Raw genomic sequence first — 25,353 nt, 5'->3', positions numbered from 1 at the left:
AAATTTGCTACTTGGTTAATAACCAAGAAGTCTTTCCTTCCATACTGTAAGTCTATATTTGTAAATTTCTGTCATTAATATAAAAAATTCTGCAAATTCCCTTCAAAGATTAATTTGTAACATTTCTAAATGCTTACAATATATTGATACCAAGGTAAAGGTTGTACCAATGTATGCTTCCTACATTAGTTAGGTGTAACCCTGTCATCTCACTGAAAGATTCCAAGGCAATTTTCTGACTAACTATCAATCACTCATCCAGGTACTTATACATCTGTCCCCCCCCCCCCCACCCCACATTCAAAGGTGATGAAAATGGTTACCAGGCCTATGATAGTCCCTAGTGACAATTACCATCTAGGTTGTCAGCTAGATCACTGCATGTGACTTGCATCTCACTTCAGAGATTTCCCATTGGACTTCCATATAACAGCTGGGTTTGACAAGTCAGTAAGTAATAGGTTTGGTAATGAAGAAAAAAATGGTAAAAGAGTCTTCCAGTGTGAGTTACAATAAAAAATAAAAAAAACAATTGAATGTTTAGCATTTTACAAAACTCAGATATAAATCACTTGAACATCAGTTCGTATGATTAGATTGTGTATGGTTCTGAATGCCATTTTACTTCTTTTTTTAGATGGGTGTGGATATGATTGGACCCCTTCCAGAGACCATCAATGGAAATAAGTACATCATATAAACCCTATGTGACTATTTTTCAAAATGGCCAGAGGCTGTTGCTGTACAGAAACAAAACAGCAAAAACTGTTGCAAACTTTCTGTTTGAAACCATGGCCAGGTAAATATCCATCTACTTTTGTTTCTACTTTACATGGAATTAGTTATGCAGACCTGCATTTGCACTGTTTTAACTGTGACCCAGAAAGCGGCCAAATGGTTACAGGAATTTATAGAAGTTGTTTCTTAAGTTAATGTCAATGAAATGTTAGTGGGATATGGTCAGTGCTTTTAACTTACTTTTTTTTTAAATCAGTGCTGAAATGATTTCCTGATTAAACCATGTAGCCATTCTGCAGATGCCAGTAGTTCATTACATTATTCGTAATCAATACTTTAACAATAGTTATTTAAATGTTTCCATTTATTTAGATTTGGGTGCATGAAAATTGTCATCTCAGACCAGAGAGGAGAATTTGTTAATGCTCTGAACAAGTCCCTGTTTGACATGATAGGGGTAGACCACAGAGAATCCTCTAGCTACCACCCACAGACCAATGGGCTTGATGAAAGATTCAACCAAACTCTGCAAAGGTCACTCATCAAGGTTGTCAATGAAAACCAACATGACTGAGATGAAATGCTGTCTTCAATTCTCATGGGGTACTATACAGCCAAACATGGTTCAATAGGTCTTTCACCTTTTGCTGTGATGTTTGGAAGGTTTGTAATAATTTAAACCTGCCATTGCTGAAAAGAGATTTACATTTGCTAAGGCCATATACAGAGAAAAAGCAATCAGGGAGAAGAGAGTTTGGACAAATCTTGCATAGCTACACCAGTCCTCTGTACGATAAAATCTAATTTGACACATCCCAGGTCCTGGGAAAAAACGCTAAATAGAGGACCATCAATAACCCAATTTAAGTTATAATATCTAAACAAATAAATATTAACCCTGTATATGGTACACTCTGCAGCAAGTACAAAATATGAACATTCATTAAACTGTAAATGCATGCCCATTAACTTAAAGATACATGCAATTAATGCCACTGAAATTGGTTTTGTTTTTCATATACTATATATTAATCATAATTGACTGGTATGCAAGTTGGACCTATAACAGCACAGAATATATATAAGGGTTTTATATTTGTGCTGGTTTGAGTATGTGATGTGACTCAAATTTCTGGTTCCATGGTCTTAATAGTGAAAATAAAATATATAAAAATTTATTTATTCTTCAGTCAACAAAGTGTTGTGAATAATTGAATGTTAATTTATCTTCATATATCCAGAGAGCCATTGCGACCAGTCGACATTGAAGACTCCATTGTCCAACCAGAAGCTCCTACTACAGACTGCAGCGATGCACAGCGGGAGAGGGTTTTTCAACTCATGTCACAGTCGCGGGACATAATCAAAGGTGTTGTGAAAGAAAATATTGGCAAAGCCCAAGAACGGCAAAAAAAGAATTTGGATAATAGGCACCAAAAAAGGTAATTATATAATGCTATGTTGTACATTGAAGTTGTAATTAAATGAATGGCAACATATGCATTATATTGTGATGTTTACGTATATCTGCTGGATTTTATTTTATTCAGAGCTTCGAAGTTGGTTCCAGTGTTCTCGTACGGAATGCTAGAAAGGATGCCCGAAGAGGAGGGAAGCTCGAAAACTTTTGGCTAATTGGGCCGTATGAAGTGAAGGCTGTGAATGAGAAAGTACTGTACACACTTATTAACAGTACCACAGGCCTTCCTCAGAAGAAGAAATTCAATTCAATTTTACTTAAAGAATTTTGCACAAGTAAGATTTCTTTGCAGTATTTTTTTTGGGGGGGGGGGGGGTGGGGGAGGAGGAGGATTGGCATGATTCCTCCAGAATTTCCTTAAAAATAATCAGCAACTTAATCAGTTCTGAGTATTTGCTGGCTTATGTGAGGGTAAAGTGCTGTAGCTGTCTTCACACAATAAATCAGTTTCGACTTAATGGCCTAACAAATTAACCATTATTGCCAACAATAATAAAGACGGGAATAAGTTAATTAGAAGAAAACTTCAGTTTCCTGACAATTGTTTTCAGAAATTAAATTTCATTTGTTTTAGTTTTGAGAAGATAATTTTATGTGATGTCAGTTTGAAACTCTGCAATTTAATGTTCAACTTCTGAAGAGCAGCTTTCCTGGCTTTGATAATAATCGTAACCTATTTATTCATGCTGGCGATATCTTAAGAATCGAAGCTTAGATTGATCCCATAGTTTGTGCAAAAGAGTACATTGTTGAGTACAAGAAGCGTATTGTATTGTTTGAGGTCAAAGGTCATTCGGGTCAAATTGTGAAACCTTGTAAACATGGTATCTCAATATTGGAAGCTTGGGCAGATCTCGTACTTGGTAAGATAGTGCATAACATTGAGTAAAAGAAACTGTTTGATTTTGTCGGAGGTCATAAAGGTCATTTGAAGTCAAAAAATGCCAAACAGTTACCTCACTCCCCTCTAACCTGTCCCTACACTAACGCACCTTCCTAAACATAATATTTCAGAAGCTTGGAACGATCGCATATATGATATGTAATTGTACCACATTGAGTACAGAAGCCTAATGTTGTGGGCCGAGGTCATAGGTGTACGGGACCATTTCGGTTTGGGGGGGGCAGAAAGTTTTGTGCCCGAAAGTTCCCGTGACACTATCTAAGCGGAGCGCCACCATCGGTTGGCGCGTAGCGTACAAGAAAATTGTTGGCAAAAAAAGCCTCTCAGATTGCCGGAAACGGCACATCTGAGGCCTTGCAAGTTGCATATAAACATTCTTTATTTTATAATCTCACATTTTAGAAATTTACACTTCCCCAAAAATTTGGCAAATTAGAAGAAGAAAAAATGGTTACATCACTTTGAAGAGGAAAAATAGGACAGTATATTTTTTAAGCTCATATTTAGTTACCGTATTTATTATTTTAACACAGTACTCAGCTACCTCCAGAAAAACATACATTGTTCAACGACACGTAGGCGGGATAATGTCGCTGTGTCGGGTGAGACTGCAATTTGTCTCACAAAACAGTATAAAATGTAACAAAGAATATGATAAACCTGTACTTCTAGGCTTGTAGGCACTCCCCCCCCCCCCCACCATCCATTCCATCAAAAAGAAAATGTTTCTTATATACACTCATGTCGGAGATGTCCAGGTATACAGTTGACTAGTTAGAAAAAAAATTGATCGCGCAAAAAGCGTGGTAGCCCAGGTGAGCTGTGCTTACGGTGGTGTTACACGGAAATATTCGGGCATCATGATGCTAAATAAAGAAAATCAATGAATTGTCGGGCAAAAATTTGAAAAAGATTTGGGCAAGCTACTGCATATTTATATATATATATATATATATATACATATATATATACATATATATAGTTTCTCCTCTTAGGCTGCCCGAATTTTTCAGGACTTTTGCCCGAATTTCTTGTCCTCTGGAAATTTGTTTTTTAAGACTCCCCCCCCAGGCCTATTTTTACAATTCATGGTTAAGTAAGTTTCCAGTGTGCTATGATTGTGTTCTTTGCTTTGATTCAACAGAGATCTGTTTGCAACAGTTTTTCTTCAAGTTCCACGAAGCAGTTGTATGACCAATTGAAGAAACTCAAAAAGTTTGAAGTACAGTAAGTGTTAAATATTTCATTAAAGTGGGATTATATGCACTCCATAATCATGCAGTTACTGATACCAACCTAAGTGGTATACATTGGCAGTTACAAGCAAAATTTTGTAGTGTTTAAGCAACTCTCAAAATTCAAGCAGAAACAAATATTGATTAATATTAATGATAAAGGTGCTCTACCTGTTACCTATCATCATCATCGCTCGGCCAAACGCTTTTAGATGTTTCGCTACGTGTTGCAAACTTTTATTGTGCTATATAGTAATGATATGTATACTTTCAATGGTTAAGCACTGCATTTAAAGGAACTTTTTATTGAAAAATGGGATCCAGTCCTTCTGGTCATATCATTGTTTGTAAGTTTATCGCCCTAAGCCTTGCCTTGTCATGAATTTTACTTTCTGTGATTGAGTGCTTGAACTGTTGGCCCGTCCTGCCAGAAAATTTGAATCTAACACTGACTTACGTCGAGACGTGACCTTAGTGCTGCACATAGGTCACACTTGATCAGATCTCACTCTAAGCTTGGCCTTGATACAATACACAGGAATGCGTACAGACTTCAATAGGCTATCAACTTGCCATACTGTATATCTGAATGCTCGCATGCTCAAGGAGGATCAGATCCCACACTTGGGGATTCAAGTTGCTATACTCTGAATAATCGCATGCTTAAGGAGGATCAAGCAGACCCCACAAATGAGGTGATCAACTTGCAATGCTAGCTTGCTAGTCTGAATCTCACATGCTCTAGTAGGACGAGACGTACAAGGGCGATCAACTTGCTATAGTTTGCATTCTCGCATGCTCAAGGATGATCAGACCCTACAATTTGGGTGATCAACGTCCTATAGTATAAATTATTGCATGGTTAAGGAGGATCAGACCCACAAGGGCGAACAACATGCTAGTCTGAATATACTCCATACATGCTCACGGTGGATCAGACCCACAATTGGGGGATCAATTTGCTACTGTCTGAATGCTCGCATGCTTATGGAGGATCAGATCTGCATTTGTGGCAATAAACAATATTGCTAGTCTGAATGCTTCACCTTGTTCTTACCGAATGCTGCAACATACATTAATTTGAAGTACCCATTCGTAATGATTGCTGAAATCATGTTTTCACAGTAATATTTACTTTCTATTTAATTTCTGTAACTTTGAAGCAATGCTTACTATTCATGCGTCCTTTTCTGCAGGCTGAATTACCTCAATGACGTTCTTGTCTCTCATGCTGTGGACCATCTCTACCACCTTGTCACAGGTTGCACCGAAACAGAAGCTGAAGCAGCCTGCAGTCAACTGCGCAAAAGCTTACCAAAGTAATGATCCTGATGCACAATTATCTTTTCAATATGATATGTGGTGTAAACATGCATTTTTTTAGCTTGAATGTGGTTACTTATTAAATTCTCTATTCAGTCAATAATTTTAAACTTTTATGTATAGGTATAGGTTGGTGCCAAGGGTCAGAGCATTTCACCAGGATCTGAAGGGAGGCTATCCAAGCTGAATATGATGAGGTTGGAGATGATCAGGTGTTTGAGTATAACAACCAGTGGTTAAGACAAGAACTTGATAATTTATGATAAAAAGGTTTCTTTCTTTCAATCATATCGTTATTGTTTGTCCCCCCCCCCACCCCCACTGATAGAAAATTCCAGAAAAAAAATCCCGCTTAAAGTTTAAGTATGTTTATATGTGCAAGATAGATTAAAAACAGCAAGCAACAAGAAAAACAAAGCATAAATGCCGTCAGATAGCACTTTTTGGAACCGGCAATAAGTGTCCTTATATTAAGCAATATTTAATTCACACATTCCCTCTGTTCAAACCACACTAGATTGGTTTTAATTCATAACCCCCCCCCCCTCTCACACACACACTTCCTCCCCCTCCATATATATCAAAGGGTCTGTTTTTCTCCCCCTGGCAAGGAGGAAAATGTGCACACAATTAGTATACTGAATAGAATTAGTATTTCTATTATCTTATAATGCATTTAGTAATGGCATTGTAAGGTTGAATCAACTTGAGAGCAATGTTCCCAGAGAACTCCAGTCAGAATGATGGTATAAGTAAATCCTGGGATTGTTTTTGTTGATTGTGAAGTTCAAAGGACTCTAAGGTGACAAAATTCTAACAAAACTCTCACATAACAAGCATATATTTTACCACACGTAGAAATTAAGTTGTTCTATTGGTAGTTGTAATCTATAAACTCATGTGTCACATCCAGGACAGTAAATGGCAGTTAGTTCGTCTTTCTTCAGGTAAATGGAATTTTTACATTCACCATCTAATTTTTTAAATTCTGTTCTGCTATGCTTTGCTTTGGTCACACGAATAGCAGGGGCGGATCCAGGATTTTGAGAAAGGGGGGGCCGACATCCCGATGGTAGCACTTTAGTGATCTGCGTCCTGGGGGAGGGGTCTAGGGGGAGGGGCCCCCTCCCCCTTGAAAATTTTTGGTTAATTGTGAGTGCTTAGATGCAAAATGGTGAAACATTTCGCCAAAAACTAGAAAAACCAGAAACGTTGCAGACACGCTTTTTTGTGCACATATTTTTGCTCGATAGACACATATTTAAGAACGCTCGACAGTGCATGTACAATGGATACACTATTATTGCGTCGATTCGTTTTTTCTTTTGCGCGAAAATTATGACGCCAGATTCACCCCAAGAAAAAACATAAAACAAGATATGTTCAATGAGATAATTATGATATACTTATTAATGAAATGGGGGTGTAGGCGGTTTTACACTATCTAACGCAACGTAGTCGCCAAGAACCTGAAGTATTTTTAAGGGAGGGCCTGATAATAAGCGGAAACGGATCACCGACCGAAAATATATCGGAATTTGTGGATTATTTCTTGCTTCCTATTCAGGGGCGTAGCGAAGGTTCTTTTGTTGGGGGGGGGGGGGGTGATTTGATTTGCCGACGGATCTGGAAGTGGTGACTGAAATGGGGGAGGGGTCTAAGGGGAGGGGGTGTCCCCCTTCCCTTTTGGAAAATTTTTAGTTTTGAAACATCCTTAGATGCAATCTGGTGCATATTTTAAGTCAAATTTGATTTGCCGACGGATCTGGAAGTGGTGACTGAAATGGGGAGGGGTCTAAGGGGAGGGGGTGTCCCCCTCCCCTTTGGAAAATTTTTAGTTTTGAAACGTCCTTTGATGCAATCTGGTGCATATTTTAAATCAAATTTGATTTGCCGACAGATCTGGAAGTGGTGACTGAAATGGGGGAGGGGTTTTTTAGGGGAGGGGGTGTCCCCTCCCCTTTGGAAAATTTTTAGTTTTGAAACGTCCTTAGATGCAATCTGGTATATATTTTAAGTCAAATTTGATTTGCCGACGGATCTGGAAGTGGTGACTGAAATGGGGGAGGGGTCTAAGGGGAGGGGGTGTCCCCCTCCCCTTTGGAAAATTTTTAGTTTTGAAACGTCCTTAGATGCAATCTAGTGCATATTTTAAGTCAAATTTGGCACCGTAGAATTTCCATTTCGATATTATTTTTATGGCAGTCGGCAGAAGAAGAATTAATTGGGACCAATTATCGAACTGTGTTTTCTCTTTCACTGATCGTTGAAATAGTGAAACTTCGTGATGAAAATGTTCAGAAAACTTTCCGGTAATGAGAAATAACAACATTCATTGATATACAAGCGAGAAACGTTAAAAATTGTGTACAATTCGTGAGCCGTGTCCTTAAGTTTTCCACGGAGAACGAAGAATGACATCTGCGATGACGTCATTCTGAACAGAGGCTAATAACAACACGTTGTCACACGATAGCACGACTCATGGGCTACGGCCTATACGGAAGCCTTTAATTCCATTTCTTTCACTGAGTTGCCGGCGATTCTGGCACTCGTCTAGCTGAGCCTGGCTACAGTAGCTATACTGACGGCCGTGACATTATCAGTTATTTGCCGAGAGGTTTTTAACTTGCAGGCGTCGGGTGATTGGATTGGTGAATGAGTTTATCAGATGAAGAACTGGAAAATCGAAAAAACCGATAAAGAAGCTCCCGTTCTCCTTTTCTCTATTCAGCTTTCCTTCTTTCTTCCCCTTCCGCTCTCTTCACCTTTTCTCCTTTTGCCGACAGACCCAAAATTTGCCGACAGCGACCAAATTATTATATATAATATAATAAATAAAAAAATAAAACCAAAATCTCAAAGGTTTACTTGTTAACTCAAGGTTTCATACTAACGAAGAATCAGCTGACTCTCAAGGTTCACACGAAGCTCTTTTAGATGCTCTTATAGCTGCATTATGAGCCCATAAAAACTCGTGCACAGAAAATTGATGCATTTTGAGAACGAGACGCCCAGGCCGAATATAAAATATTCAAAGACTACTACTGATGAAGCTCCTATAAAGTTTGAGAGCAGAAACCGGTCTAGTTGGTCATAAGAACCTACACTAGTCTCTCCTACTATTAACAGTACACTCAATTCACCTAATAGGTGCAATTATGCTTCACCACGAGGAGCATGCTATAAGTTCATGTTCCTTGGGCCCTCCCTTAAAAATACTTCAGGTTCTTGGCGACTACGTTGCGTTAGATAGTGTAAAACCGCCTACACCCCGTTTCATTCAGATAATTATGATATACCTGCTAACTGTGCATTGATTTTCCCTGACAGTAATAGTCAGCACTATAGTACTGAGCCGTATCTAATTAATACGTGATGTCGCGTAGGCCTGGTAATTGCCTTAGTTTCAAATTTGGAATAAAAACGATCGCGTTTCAGGGAAGAACAGCTGGATATATATTAGGCTTTTCTTTCACCAAGTTATGCCTATTAGGAATTTAAAGTACTCCCACATAAAAAAAACGCAACAGATTTCCAAAAAGGGGGGGCCGGGGCCGGGTCGGCCCCCCCCTGGATCCGCCCCTGAATAGGTACTAATTAACAGAAAACTGGCTAAAACAAGCAGAACAATTATCTTTCCAAGATGAGGGAAGCCAGCTCGCTTGATATAGCATACATTCATTGTTAGTTCTAAGCATAAACTTAGAGTCGTGACGGTATGGGTTAGAAAAAAATGATTTGTCATATTGCGTCATCTCAATATCAATGCTTAATTTGTTTGCTGATTTAATAAACCTTATGCATTAATACTTGTGTGTGCGGTATGACACCTGGCTTCAAACACGCTATCTCTAGAAGGGAAGCTTGGAAAATGTAAGATTTGGCATGTATGTGAATCATATTGATTATATCCTATATTTTTGGGGTGGATGTCAAAGGGTAAACAGGGTTCAAGTTGTGAAAACCTTGTAAAAAATTATAAGTTCAAGAAAGGAAGCTGAACAGATATCATATTTAGTCTGTAAGTATACCACATGGCTAAAAGAGGCCTTTGTTATTGTGGATATTAACAGTGGTCAAATTTTGTAAACCTTTAAAACTTGATATCTCAAGATGAGGAAGCTGGAAGAAATCTCATATTTACTGTAGTATGTATCACATTGAGTGAGTACAAGCAGGCTATCAGTGGTCATTTGTGTCAGCATCGGTCATTGTGAATATACTGTTTGTCACTTCTTGCTGTATTACTAAAGATCAAGTGTGTCAGTATGTCCCATTCATATGAGAGGATACTCATGTTGGATCATAGAAACCACAGTCTGGTTTATGCATACATGCTACTTGACAGCTGTCCTCATATGCCATTCAAGTATATCAAGGCAAGTAACAACTGGGATATAGTTTATTTATCTGTGATGCATTATGTAGTTGTTGCAACTGAATAAGCGTTTTCGTAGAAAAGGTCTTGTATCATGTAAGTTAACTTAAATCTCAATTAAAGATGCAGAAGTAGAACGCACTCATCATACAGTATACCTAGGTGTTTGTATTGATGACAAACTAAGTTTCACTGGTCATATAAGCAGAATACTTAAACGGGTGTACTTCATAGTCTCAACTCTACCGTATATAGTTCCATATTTTCATGTTGATGTAAGCAAAAGAGTTTTTACTGCCAATATCATACCACACCTAATATATGCTGTTTCTGCTTGGTATCACTTTTTACTAATTAAAGATAATAAGAGAATTTTTTTTTTTTTTAAAGTATTTTTCTAGAATTTTTAATATAGATTTTAACTTTCTTATGAGTACTGTAAACAATGCTACTAAAAATTAGTTCATTAGAAGTGTAAATTGCATACAGAGAAATGACAGACATTCTTTGCATACCGAACTTAACTCTCTACTTTGAGAAACTACTAGGTATAATCTGAGAAACAAAGCAATAACACCAAAATTCAGAATTAATGTGTATAGATAGTTTTATAGTTTTATTTATCTTGCTGCTATTTTATTTACAAAATGGTAATCTGGATAATTTATTGTAGACAGCTGCACTTGTACGTTTTGTATATATATATATGTGTGTATATGTATGCGTGTGTGTGTGTATATGTGTGTATACATGTATATGTATGTATGTGTATGTATGTGTATTTTTATTTTCAGTGTTGACTGGCCTTGGATGCTCCCCAGTAAAGGATTCAGGTGATTATAGTGTTGACTGTGTCAAGACCAAACTTTTAGTGCAAAGAATATTTATTTAATGTCAAAGGAAAAGGTGGGCCAAATATGTAGACAAAAGCAAGAGAAATGTTAACTGATACCAAGTTGTGTGAATTGTGTACAAATATGATTTTACTGGCTTCAGCTTGCATTTCCCAATTAGCCCTAATTGATTTTTTTTCTTTTCCAACATTTGAACAATAGTCATTGAGATACTTTGACTAGCACTAAACAATCTGAGTGTAGTAGAACTGGTTCTCACACAGCCTCCTTTCCCAGTATTTATGTTAAGCCTGATACTTAGTGTGACCAGCAGCATGTCATTTGAAGGTAGTCTGTATAGGCCACAAAGTTGTATTGTGACATCAAGAAGTACTTTCCTTGAGGTCTTTATAATCTCCAAATTTTTCTCAGACATTTTAAAAGAACATGCAAAAGGACAGAATGTCCCAGTGAGGTAAATTTCCTACAGGTGGTACAAAAACAATTTAATAATTTTGACCATAGGTGACCATATTTTAGTATCTGGCATATTTGAAGCCAATGCAACATAACTTTCAGCTGATTTTTGTTGAAAATAATTGATATAGCTTAGAGGCCTTTATGCCCATTAACAATACATCGTAGCAACAAACGTTTTTGGTGTTTATCAATACCAGTTGTGCATGGTGAGATATTCCAATATCATACCACACCTAATATATGCTGTTTCTGCTTGGTATCACTTTTTACTAATTAAAGATAATAAGAGAATTTTTTTTTTTTTTAAAGTATTTTTCTAGAATTTTTAATATAGATTTTAACTTTCTTATGAGTACTGTAAACAATGCTACTAAAAATTAGTTCATTAGAAGTGTAAATTGCATACAGAGAAATGACAGACATTCTTTGCATACCGAACTTAACTCTCTACTTTGAGAAACTACTAGGTATAATCTGAGAAACAAAGCAATAACACCAAAATTCAGAATTAATGTGTATAGATAGTTTTATAGTTTTATTTATCTTGCTGCTATTTTATTTACAAAATGGTAATCTGGATAATTTATTGTAGACAGCTGCACTTGTACGTTTTGTATATATATATATGTGTGTATATGTATGCGTGTGTGTGTGTATATGTGTGTATACATGTATATGTATGTATGTGTATGTATGTGTATTTTTATTTTCAGTGTTGACTGGCCTTGGATGCTCCCCAGTAAAGGATTCAGGTGATTATAGTGTTGACTGTGTCAAGACCAAACTTTTAGTGCAAAGAATATTTATTTAATGTCAAAGGAAAAGGTGGGCCAAATATGTAGACAAAAGCAAGAGAAATGTTAACTGATACCAAGTTGTGTGAATTGTGTACAAATATGATTTTACTGGCTTCAGCTTGCATTTCCCAATTAGCCCTAATTGATTTTTTTTCTTTTCCAACATTTGAACAATAGTCATTGAGATACTTTGACTAGCACTAAACAATCTGAGTGTAGTAGAACTGGTTCTCACACAGCCTCCTTTCCCAGTATTTATGTTAAGCCTGATACTTAGTGTGACCAGCAGCATGTCATTTGAAGGTAGTCTGTATAGGCCACAAAGTTGTATTGTGACATCAAGAAGTACTTTCCTTGAGGTCTTTATAATCTCCAAATTTTTCTCAGACATTTTAAAAGAACATGCAAAAGGACAGAATGTCCCAGTGAGGTAAATTTCCTACAGGTGGTACAAAAACAATTTAATAATTTTGACCATAGGTGACCATATTTTAGTATCTGGCATATTTGAAGCCAATGCAACATAACTTTCAGCTGATTTTTGTTGAAAATAATTGATATAGCTTAGAGGCCTTTATGCCCATTAACAATACATCGTAGCAACAAACGTTTTTGGTGTTTATCAATACCAGTTGTGCATGGTGAGATATTCGTTTGGAAATACCTTCTAATGAATATTGCACTGCCTGACTGTGCAGGCAATATATCATGATTCGATGGTTGACATGTCATGAACACACGAAAACACCCTACACAAACCCTCTGCTCCTATACCATATGATTTTATATTGCTTCCCAAGTACCATTTCCAACCAGCTAGGCATTGCCCAATCTTAAAATATATCACATGAAAAGGAATTCCCAAGTATTTTCACCATAGTTAACATTCACAGCCTGTCGATAATTGGATTAACAATAGTCTACCTTTAATTGATTGCCTGACCAACAAATACTGCTAGGCTACAACTGTGGATGCCAAAGCATGGTTTACTTTGATTTATGTAACCTTTTTTTCCCATGTGAATGTCATTTTGTCTTGAGATCCCCAAGATTTCAAAAGTTACTAGATGTGAGGCTATCTGTTATTGTCAATGGTTGTCAAGCATTAGTATTAAAAGTAGAAGGGAAATTGGATGATTTTTATAAAACAAAGTATTTGAAACAGCTTGTACTAAAATAAAGAAACAGATACAGTTGTTCTATGTCACAATAGACGTAGGATGTTGCACGAGTCTTGCAGCACTTTTGTCATTTTTGGTTCCTTGCTTTTTGCAAAGCAAGGAACCTATGCGTTCAACTTGGCGTGTGTGTGCGTGTGTGTGCGTGTGCGTATGTACCCGCTGGCAACTGGGGACATTTACATGATGACACACCTTCCAAGTGTGGACATACTACCAATTGGGGACGTCCCCGTTTGGGTTAAGTGCAGATTTTGGAAGTTCCCGCCAAATGAAAGTATTTTTTAAAGTTTGAGCAATATCTGTGACAGTCCCCATTGGGTGCATTCATTACAGCCTAGCTGTGTCACTTTGTGTCATTAACTGGTGGGGCGTGTGTCAAGGTGTTGTCCCCATTTATGTGCAAGAATTTCATGTCATGTGACTGCTTGAAGCTGGTTAAATTAGTGACCAAATGTCCCCAATTGATGAGCTCCAATCATATGGGGTGTGTCTACTTTGACAATACTAACAGTGGACCATGTCCCCAATTTACATTGCTGTGAGATCAGCAAACATACACACTGTACTGCAGCATGCTTACTGTGTTCGAATTTCATGTACTGCCACAAAGATAACTGTAGTACCTACTGTACCTGAGATAACTACAATATGCAGCTAGCTAATAACATCCAGCTTTCATGAGACGGAGACAGAATCTTCTGAAGGAAAATAAATCCAGTGAGTAAGTTACTCTTTACTTATCATAATCCTGTGCAGTGTCCCCAATTATTTTTGTATATTTCCAGTTCGTTCGTTTATGAACTTCTATTATAGGCCTCTAATAGACTAGCCTACTGTACATTGTGGAAGCCACATGTGCTACCATTGTACTTAATGTCATATAGGTTAGGATCCAGTTGTGCATACATACTACTTACTAGCATAGTGTGTGCATAGTAGGAAATTAACAGTAGGTCTATATGATCTAATACATTATACCACATGGGTTAGGCCAGTTTGTGTGTAACATCACTAGTTTTAAGTCAGGCTTCAGATGATAGCTGCAGCATTATACACATAAGGAAAGTTTAGTTACTTTTTTAGCTAGTTAATTTAGATCTCAGTAGGATGTTATTGTTAGTAGGATCTAAATCATGTCTGCCCCTTGGATAAATCATGAGGCAGTTGTTGGGCACTTCATCATATCAAACACTGAAACGTTGGAAGCAGTACTGACATTTTGTCATAATTTTGGCATTGCAAGATATGTATACCGCTTTTGTGACTTTCTGTCTGCATGGTGCTTTTTCGTATTCGATGACCAGACTTTTCATTCTATTGTTTTTTATTCAATTTTATGTAACCTGAATATTGAGGATGCCCATGTATAGAAAAGTTAATCTTAAAGAGTTATAGCTGCATGTATATGTGTTACAGATACTAGAATTGAAGCTATGTGAAATGAATGGAGCAAATGTATTGCACTTCTGAGGTAATTGAACCTTCCTTTCTTTTCAAGGGGAATATTGTGGTGTGACATGTTATCATAAGATTAGATGCATCATGTTATAGTCATGAAATTAGTATAATCTTTTCAAATTTAGTAGCTTGGCCAAGTTATGCTATGAGCTCATTGTTGGATTCAGTCACCTTACTTAATAATTGTAAAGATGATAATTAAGTCTCCTTAGAATTTAGTCGTTAAATTTTAATGTTGATATATATTATATAAACATTCTGAATTACGTAGTTTGGAAAAAGTTGTGCTGTCTGCTTTTTTGGGCTCCCTGGGTAATATGTAATGGACACTATCAACCTTCTTCTTGATTCCAGACAAAATTATGTCAAGACGTAGCACAAGGCACGGCCCAGGGCCTAGTTTTGATAAATATATGCAGGAAGATCCACCTGGGTTTTTGGTCAAGATATCACCAACAAAAGGTACTTTTTCACTTAAATTTTCAATTTGAATTACAAGTGTAAATGTCCTTCTTTATTTAACTATTGTTGGGTTTTGAGGTATGATGCAGTCAAGTTAAATTTATTAGATGTGGTTAAGGTAAGTATTCGGCAGCAGTTATTACTACAGGAGATTAGTGATATCAATTAGTGATAGTGAATAGTGATGGATTTCATTACTTTTCAAAAAAACGCATTGCCTCTTTCAGGAAGGAGTCTGTTTACTTCCCAGTCATTCAAAATGGGATGGTTTCTGGTAACTTACTCGGGGGAACTGATCACAGCCAAGGAAGGGGAACAAAGGGAAATAGAAGAACCAAGCGTATTTCGTTACTTTTTTAAGTACAGAGAGAAGAAATGGTGGTAAGCTTTTTGATTTGCTCTAAGTAAAGGCAATTCCTCAAGATGAAACAAAGCTAAAAATGCCAAAGTGGAGAAATAATTACAATATGTTGGATGTCCAGTTTGAAGTGTCAGAGAATTAATGTATATTTTTACATTCACCGATATTTTTCAATACCCTCCTTGCATCAGGTACGTGATTGCAATGACAAACTAAAAAAAAAGTAGCTATCAACTTTGGTTAGTTACAATGTGATATACAAACAGGTGATTTACCAATTCTTATCCATTCTCATTTTATTTCTAGTGTTGATGCAAACACTGAACCGCAAACAGGTCCAAAATTTGGAAGACTTGTTAATCATGGCATAGGTGGGGAAATAAATTCCAAAATCTTCGTTAAGACTTACAACAACAGTCCAGTACTGTGTCTTTTTGCAACCAAGGATATAAAGCAAGACACTGAAATTCTGTATGACTATGGAATCATCAATCTTCCATGGGTGAAAGAGGTTAGTGTGCAATTTAAATTTACCCCCCCCCCCCAAACTCCCTCCCTCCATTACCAAGAGAGGAGCTTACATTCAGAAACTTCCAACATTCCAATGTGTCAGCCAGCATAACTATTAAAATCATCATTTCACTTGTAAGGCTGTTTGTAGGAAAGAACATTGCAGAGTTACCTTATCAGATAGTGCCATTTTTTAGAAAATATGGAATTTAAACACCATCAAGCTCCTCCATAAAATTTTAAAATGTTGCAATTTCAAATGAACTGAGGCCAGAACAGGGTTCAGGGACCCTGTTTGGTTGATTTATGAAATGTAAATAAGTTGTGATCCCTAGGCTATATGCCTTTAGAGAAGGCACTGTACTGTGGCTCTCACTGAAATCTTCAGAGAGTGGTTAGTAAGGAATCTTTCTACCTTCATTCAGCTAGATAGGTCAGGTGTTTAAGTGCAGGACTTATGTCCCTGAGGTTGCTATGTGGAACTCTCTCTAGCCTCAATTTCTTTGCACAGTTGTTATTAAACATTTCCCAGTCATTTGACCCATATAATTTCATTACAAAAATTTTCATGCATTCATTTTGTGTTCACTATGAGTATACTATGAGAGGGTCTGCTTGAATGGGTAACTGTATTGAGCGTGCTCTGTGGCACTGTAATGCCTTATAGATGTCTTGAGAAAGGAGATTAAGTTTGAATCCACCCATATAATTGATCTATTTCTATTTACTGAAGTTTACAATGCTAATATTTTGTAATAAGAACGTGTTCTGCTTCTTCAACAGGTTTCTTTTGAGAGCCGTGTCCGAGAAGGAGAAAATGCTCCATCTGAAGGTACTAGAATTACATTGTATTTTCAGCAGTGTCTTATCATGTATTTTTTTTATATGTTTGACAGATAGTGATCCTTTATATTTTTGACTTTATATTTTTTTTGCGGAGGCATAATTATCTGTAGGCCTATGTGATATGTTTGATGTATTAAATTCTACACATTGTACTTCATGTAAGACCTCACATTACAGTGAGGTGCACTAATTTGCAGGATATATAACGGTCAGGATCTAAGAAGGAAGGAAAGAGCAAAATGTTGGCTTATTATTTTTCTTGCCATGTTCACATAATAAGTGTGTTGCAACAATTATTTCTATGGTGACGAACAATGAGGGAAATTCAAACTTAAAATATGAGAAAGACTGAGACATTGTTTCAGTTTGAAATTGAGTGGAATTTAGAATGTGAAACATTTTCAAGATCTGTTTACCATCTCAGGAATGGTTTTACAATTTATTGTAGGAGTGAATGCATTTTAATACACTGCAGTAAACAATATTTTTGCTTTTGTGAAAGCTGTTTCATGTTACTCTTACACTGCTACAGAAGAACAGATGGCTACTTGCAGTCCAGCATCCAAGGAGCCAGACAAAAGAATTGATGTTATGAAAACAGTGGAAGATTGGGTTAGACATTCAGATCTGATGTCAACAGACGAACAACTGGCAGTTTGTGAGCCAGATTCGGTTTCTGAAGGTACAAACTTATGAACTTCATGTGTTTGATAAATTGTAGTAATTAACGTAGAGAAGTCACCACGTTCAGAGATGCAGTAGCAAAGTTTTTGGAATGTAGTGAGGTTGTTCCACTGATTTAGTCTGGTGACGAGACCTTCAAAAGTGCAATGAGCTAAATATATCACATTAAGTAGGGAAGGTGGATGGATAATTTGATGATTATAGAACATGGTTGTCATATCGATATGTCTGCTCAACTGCTGATAGTTTGAATTTTTGTGTCAAATTGTCAATGGTTGCATGTAGATTCAAGATGAATGAAATAAGTGTAAGAGGGTAGACTTCCTTCTATGTTTGCGGTTTGTTCACATATTATTCTGCATTGAGCAAACTTATTTTGCCTCCTTTTTCCTCTCATTTCTTCTTGCAGGAGTAATTCCACGTAGCTTCCTCACTGACTCAGAACATCCCATGCCTACTTGTAGCTCGACATCTGCAGAACTAGAAAAAACTTATGATGTTATGAGATCATCAGAGGATTGTAATGGGCATCCAAATCTCGTGTTAACACAGGAACAACCAGCCTTTGTTGAAGGAAAGTCAATTTCAGAAGGTACAAACTTAAAAGTTGTGCAGAGTTTATCTAATGTAGCATTGACTATAAGTATGCTTCTTAAATAAGTGCACATGACAACCTGGTGAGGTTTGTTTAACAAATGAAGTCTCTATCAACTTAATGCAAAAACTTGTATTTTGCAAAAAAGCTGAAATGTTACAATGATCATCAAGTAAGGATTAAATTGCAGTTAGACAATGGAATGGTTTGCAAGTGAAAATCATTGCTGTCAGTCTCTCATTTTGACAATGTTTAGATAACTGGAGACCATAGTTGTTGTCCAATGATATACTCATGCCATTATTGGTGAAGAAAATTACCTGTGTTTCCCGTATAAAATTGCAGCTAGTAGTATGTAGATTCATGTTGTAAGACATCTATTTAAATAAGCTTGGATATCAGCAATATCCAATCATTGTTTTTGCTTTTCTAGAAGCTGTTCTAAATACTTCATTTCTTGTTTTTGCTCTAGTTACAGGTCATCATTATTCTGTATTGAAAGTAAATTACTTTGCTTCATTTTTCTCGCTGTTTTTCTTTGTGTAGAGGCTGTTCCATGTAACTCCCTCCCTGAACCAGAGCATCTTCTGGATACTATCAGTTCCATATTAACAGAGCTAGACAAAACTAACAATGTTATTGGATCAAAGCATAATTGCGTCGGGCATCCAGATGTGACGTTAACAGACCCACAACAACGATTCGTTGAGCAACATTCTGTTCCTGAAGGTAAAAACACTAACTCATTTTAGCATGTTTTGATATGGTAGGCATGGCTATGTCGTTGTTGAATAGTTGCAGCTCATATAAGTTGTAGATGCATTAGTGTCTGTTTATATCCTTAACATCTTTTCAGAGAACTCTGCATTCAAAGTAAGTTCTTTTATTGCTGCTGCCACCATGACTAAGTGACAGCTTTACTCTCCTGTTTACTTGATTTACATTTGCAGATACACAGTCTTATCATTCTGCCTCCGAGCTTGACAGCGACAATGACGACAGTGATGATGAAGATGAAGATGATGATGTTGTGCCACCATCTGATGATTCAAATATTTCATATGTTTTGTATCCAAATCTGACTTTGCCAGAGGAGAATGACTCTAAGGTAGTGGATGAGCAGCAGACCGATCATGAAAGAACATCACAGATTACCGTGAAGTCTACAAGCAATGAGGATTGTAGAGTATATGACAAAAGACAGTTTTGTTTTTACTGCGAAATACCTCAAGCTAAGCTACCAAGACATCTTCGATCAGCCCATTGCAATGAATCTGCAGTGGCTGACTGGATGCAGGAGGATCATCACACACTGAAGGCAGCAAAGCTCACCAAAATCAGGAATCTTGGAAATCACCTACAAAATTGCAAGGTGCTGGAACAGGGATCAGGAGAGTTAATTGTCAGGTATAGGCCAAATGAAATCACTGAGCCATCAAACTTCATTCCCTGTCCAACCTGTTATGGATACTATGCGAAGAGGTTCCTTTACAAACACACATGTCATTTGGAGCCGGCTTCCTCAAACAAACTGAAGAGAAGGAGGGGAGAACTAGTCAGAAATGGAAAACTTCTCCTTCCAAGCCTCAACAATTCAGACCTGCAGCTTGATGAACTCTTTAGCAAGTTAAAAGGTGATGACGTGTCACGATGTTTGAAGAGTGATAGTCTGATTTGTCAGCTGGCAAAGAAAGAATTCTTAAAGCTTGGTCATGACAAAGAACAACAAAATTACATACGAACCAAGTTAAGAGAGATGGCCAGACTACTGATTGAGATACGACTTATCAGTAATGAGCCAGATAATGAACTTGCTGACTTCATACATCCAGCTAAGTTTGACCATGTTGTGACAGCTGCGAGGAATGTGGCTGGTTTTGACACACAAACACATCTGTACAAAGTTCCAAGTTTAGCACTGAAGCTTGGACATAGTATTAAGAAGTGTGCACTCCTTGTCAAGGCACAAGGGTTGAAACAAGGTGATGAGGAGATTGTCAACCAGTCAACCAATTTCTTTGAGTTATGCCAAATGAAGTGGACTGAGGAAGTCTCCCGTCATGCTCATCGCACTATGACTGAAAACAAGAGGAATGCCCCTAAGAGACTACCACTCACGGAAGACATTTGCACTCTCTCAAACTTCCTGAAAAAAATTGGGCATGATGAGAAAAGAAAGTTGGAGGATGGAAAGTCTGACCCAGCAGCTTCTTGGAAGGTACTTAATGAGGTAACTCTGACACAAATTATGTTATTCAACCGAAGAAGGCAAGGAGAAATTTCCAAAGTATCTATTGATGATTACAACATGAAAGCCTCATCAGAGAAAGCTGATTACATCTCTGCGTGCCTCAGTAAGTTTGAAAGGGAACTTTGCAAAACTTTCACAAGGATTGAAATCATCGGAAAGAAAGGGAACACTGTACCAGTGCTGCTAACAAAACAGATGGAAGACACTGTGGATTTACTCATTAGCCTCAGGCAGAAAGTAGGTGTCAACCCTGACAATAAGTTTTTGTTTCCTTGTGCTACATCCAACTCAGATGCACACATTAGGGGTGCTGATTGCATTCGAAAGTTTGCAACTCTTTGCGGAGCGAAGAATCCAACCCAACTTCGTTCCACAAGCTTGAGGAAGCATGTTGCCACAATCAGCCAAGTCCTTAATCTTAAAGATAACGAGCTTGACATGCTGGCTAAGTTTATGGGACATGATGTACGAGTTCACAGAGAGTTCTACCGTTTACCAGATGCAACGCTGCAGGTGGCAAAAATATCTAAGCTACTTCTCTCTTTGGAGAAAGGGTCAACAGCAAGCTTGGCAGGAAAGTCTTTGGACCAAATTGAAGTTGACAAAGATGATGGTAAAAAGCAGGAATTTATTTCATGTTTTTGCAATGAAGTTCAATATTTAAATGAGTGTACAATAAGTTAAATTAGTAGCTAAAGTTCAAATAGGACTTTTGAAGCTGATTTGTAAAGTTTACATTAGAAATACTGAAGTGAGGAGAATGTATACCTGCTAAAGAACTGTAAAACTTGATATATCAATAATTTAATTGCCTTTTTAAATAATTAGTAATCATCTAAGGTGATACTTTAAAAAGTGTTTATCAAGTTGTAATTCTGTGGGCTAAGGTGTGTCTTTGATGCAAGGAATGGTACTTGTCGTTATCTAACCTGTGTTTGCTACGCTACGTTTATGTGGTGCTGTCTGTACTACAAATCTAAGCAGTCATTGATTTTATTTCCTCAGAAATTGACAACATAGAATCATCTGATGATACAGATGATAGTGATGAGGAGGAGGAAGAGGAGAAGGAGGACACAAGTAGGGATGAGGGCAGCATGGAAAGTGTAGGGTCTCTGCATCAAGCTAATGGCACCACTTTTGAAAGCACTAATTCAGAAGGAGAAGAACCACCCAGTATGAAGAAAGGTAATATTGTTCATAAATAAAACAAACCATTTAAATAAATATTTTCTAGTTTTATTTAAACAACAAAATATGAGGAGTATACTAGACAGATTGCAATTTATGCTGGAGACCAACCTCAAAACATTTTGATGTGATTTGTTTCTTTATATTGTAAACTATCACATGGCAACATTGAGGTGTATTTTTCAAAAGCACCACATAGTAATGTATATATTTGTTGTCCTTTCAGGGAGAAAATACCAAAGGAGGGTATGGACAGAAGATGAGAAAAGAGTAGTTTTAAAGGAATTCAGACGAGAAATAGCATTAAACCAATTGCCTGGAAAGACAGCTATTGATAGGGTGATGGAAAAGTACAGTTGTTTTGATGGACGGAAGTGGACCAATATTAAAGACTTCATAAGAAATCACTCTGGAAGGGCTAACAAAAAGTGGTATTAGAATTGGTCAAACTTTACTGTGTTCATATATTACTAGTTTGTTAAATTCATGTTTATTGACTTGTTAGGCAGATTTCATTGTTGTTGTTTATGGAATAAAGAGCTCAGGAACAAATGCCACAGATTTTCTAATCTGCTAAGTAGCTATGTTGACTGTCTTTTCAGCTCTAGCCTGATGTTGGCATAAAAGTGTGAATATTTTAGTGCTCTTGGTTAATGTTTTATTACTTGTTTGTTAAATTCATGTTTGTTGATTGTTAGACAGATTTCATTGTTGTCGTTCATGCAGAAAGGAGCTCAGGAACAAATGCCACAGATTTTCTAATCTGCTAAGTAGCTATGTTGACTGTCTTTTCAGCTCTAGCCTGATGTTGGCATAAAAGTGAATATGTTTTAGTGCTCTTGGTTAATGTTTTATTACTAGTTTGTTAAATTCATGTTTGTTGATTGTTAGACAGATTTCATTGTTGTCGTTCATGCAGAAAGGAGCTCAGGAACAAATGCCACAGATTTTCTAATCTGCTAAGTAGCCATGTTGACTGTCTTTTCAGCTCTAGCCTGATGTTGGCATAAAAGTGAATATGTTTTAGTGCTCTTGGTTAATGTTTTATTACTAGTTTGTTAAATTCATGTTTGTTGATTGTTAGACAGATTTAATTGTTGTCGAGCATTGCAGAAAGGAGCTCAGGAACAAATGCCACAGACTTTCTAATCTGCTAAGTAGCTATGTTGACTGCCTTTTGAGTTCTAGCCTGATGTTGGCATAAAAGTGAATATGTTTTAGTGCTCTTGGTTAATGTTTTATTACTAGTTTGTTAAATTCATGTTTGTTGATTGTTAGACAGATTTAATTGTTGTCGAGCATTGCAGAAAGGAGCTCAGAAACAAATGCCACAGACTTTTCTAATCTGCTAAGTAGCTATGTTGACTGCCTTTTGAGTTCTAGCCTGATGTTGGCATAAAAGTGAATATGTTTTAGTGCTCTTGGTTAATGTTTTATTACTAGTTTGTTAAATTCATGTTTGTTGATTGTTAGACAGATTTAATTGTTGTCATTCATGCACAAAGGAGCTCAGGAACAAATGCCACAGTCTTTCTAGTCTGTCATGGGAACTGTTTTAGAAAACAGTTTGGTTGGGATCTTTAATGTAGGGGTACACAGCTTAATTATTTTTGAGCATTATTTGTTGAGAAGCAGTTTTAATGCTTCTGTATGTTTCATATCAAATTGTTTCACTTCTAGACTGAAATTGAAGTACTGTACTCACACTTCCATTTGCATATATATAGTACAAATACTGGTAGTGTACAGCATCAGTTTAACTATGCTATTCTTATAGGGAAATGTCTGCAAACTGTATTTTACCAGGCAACAGACATAAAAGCAATCAGTCAAAACATTTTGTTTTAGGAATTCCTGAAAACTGTAGAATGCACCTTTTTTGTTGAAAGTTTCAGTTAATAAAGTTTTATTGTGCATCATGCACTGTGTGTATACTGCTACTTCTTACTATTCAATGTGTTCAATGAATGCACTATAAACCCTTGGACCGTCTTGCCTTAATCCACCCATGTAAATATTAAAGTTGAGAAGGTGTTAAATGGGCAAAGACATTGGATGTTTTGGTGTAACAAATTACTTCATAGCAATAATAGAATTTTATCATAGAATCAAAGAATTTGCCCCATTTTTGAGTCACCTTTGATTTTGGTGTGGTGATGCTTTGACATGTTACACAGTTTGTTTCAAGTTGTTTCTTTTGCATGACACAAGGAAAGTTTGTCCCCACTGCAGTTGAGCCCCCAGTTGGTCGATACAGTGTGTTCCCAATTAGTTGACACTGGGTTTCTCCAGTTAATGAAAGTCCCCAATTCGTTAACACACCAAGTCCCCAGTTAGGTGACACACCAAGTCCCCAGTTAGGTGACACACCAAGTCCCCAGTTAGGTGACACACCAAGTCCCCAGTTAGGTGACACACCAAGTCCCCAGTTAGGTGACACACCAAGTCCCCAGTTAGGTGACACAGTGTGTCCCCACATGGTATGTGTAGAACCAAGTTCAATAATTCATAGAAAATGGACAAGAAACAGATTTTAGTATTAAGCTGGTACCTTTAATATTATTTAAGAGCTATTTTACGCAAGCAGTAGGAAGTACAAAGTTATATCATCATGTCCCCAATTCTCCTGTGTTGAGCAGTTGTCCCCATTTGGGAGCCTATACATGTATGCGTGTGTGTGTGTGTGTGTGTGTGTGTGTGTATGTGACGCTTGGCTTGTGTACACGATATCTCAATAAGGAAATGATGTATCATGATGAAACTTGTTGGGTGGATAGCCCATAGTGAGAGGAAGATCCCTATTGTTTTTGGTGCCCGCAAAGGTCACCAAAGGTCAGTTAGATGCCAAAAACCAATATATTAAAAACAGCAATAACTCCCGTTGACAGGGTCCGACATGGTTGATATTTTGGGAGTAGTTGTGAATGGGGTAAGGCATCGTTTCCAAACATAACGGTAATGTGATCTGAGGTCAACAAAGGTCAATTAATGATAAAAAACTAGTATTTTTGCGATAACTTGAGAACGAAATGTCCGTTAGGGTTGGGAGTTGCTTCAATGTAATCCAATCGTCGATCCGCACCTGGGTGACCCTTGACCTCAATTTGACCTTTGGTGACCTTTACATGTTTTTGGGGATTTTTACAGTTTTGATGCTATTTTCAGATGTCAAAGGTACCTTCTGAACATAAATGTCAATAGGTTGACCCTGTGTGACCTTTATGTGCGAAGTTATATGGGGTCAAAGTTTTTCGGTCGGAGTTAGGATGGTTGCACAGACTTGTCGTTTTGTTTTTTGGAATCAGGAGATTAAACTACATCTGAAACCAAGGTCAAAAGGTCAAAGGTCACATTAGAAAAAATGTGCTTATTTTGGGAGGAAACGAGCAAAAAAGAAAATGTTTGGTTTTGATGCTAGATTTGGATACCAAAGGTACCTTCTGATAAAAAATGTCAATAGGTTGACACCCGTGTGACCTTCGTGTGCGAAGTTATAAGAGGTCAAAGTTAATTTTCAGACATTTAATGCAATAACTCCCAGTTCCAAGGTGTGACGTGGTTGATATTTTCGGACAAGTTGCAAATGGTATAGGGGAATATTTTCAAACCTAACGGTCATGTGATCCGAGGTCACCAAAGGTCA

At 37.2% G+C, this 25,353-nt stretch overlaps 1 protein-coding gene across 2 annotated transcripts; it reads left to right on the top strand.

Annotated features, from left to right (window-relative positions):
- The first annotated feature begins 7,625 nt into the window (after positions 1 to 7,625).
- On the top strand, positions 7,626 to 25,027 carry LOC139966816 (uncharacterized). Of its 2 annotated transcripts, none has more exons than XM_071970185.1 (11): positions 7,626 to 14,069; positions 15,165 to 15,272; positions 15,500 to 15,653; positions 15,940 to 16,144; positions 16,927 to 16,975; positions 17,522 to 17,671; positions 18,083 to 18,265; positions 18,815 to 18,997; positions 19,219 to 21,132; positions 21,525 to 21,707; positions 21,937 to 25,027. In XM_071970185.1, exons 1-11 carry the CDS (start codon positions 14,030 to 14,032, stop codon positions 22,146 to 22,148), a joined length of 3,381 nt encoding a protein of 1,126 aa, XP_071826286.1. In that variant the 5' UTR covers positions 7,626 to 14,029; the 3' UTR covers positions 22,149 to 25,027. The 2 variants fall into 2 exon arrangements, with proteins under 2 accessions (XP_071826286.1, XP_071826287.1); XM_071970186.1 differs by having other exon boundaries at positions 7,627 to 14,073.
- The last annotated feature ends 326 nt before the right edge of the window (positions 25,028 to 25,353 follow it).

Source organism: Apostichopus japonicus, chromosome 4 (assembly GCF_037975245.1).
Source record: "Apostichopus japonicus isolate 1M-3 chromosome 4, ASM3797524v1, whole genome shotgun sequence".
Classification (NCBI taxonomy): domain Eukaryota; kingdom Metazoa; phylum Echinodermata; class Holothuroidea; order Aspidochirotida; family Stichopodidae; genus Apostichopus; species Apostichopus japonicus.
The sequence above is the reverse complement of the archived record's forward strand: the minus strand, read 5'-3'. Positions and strand labels throughout refer to the sequence as shown.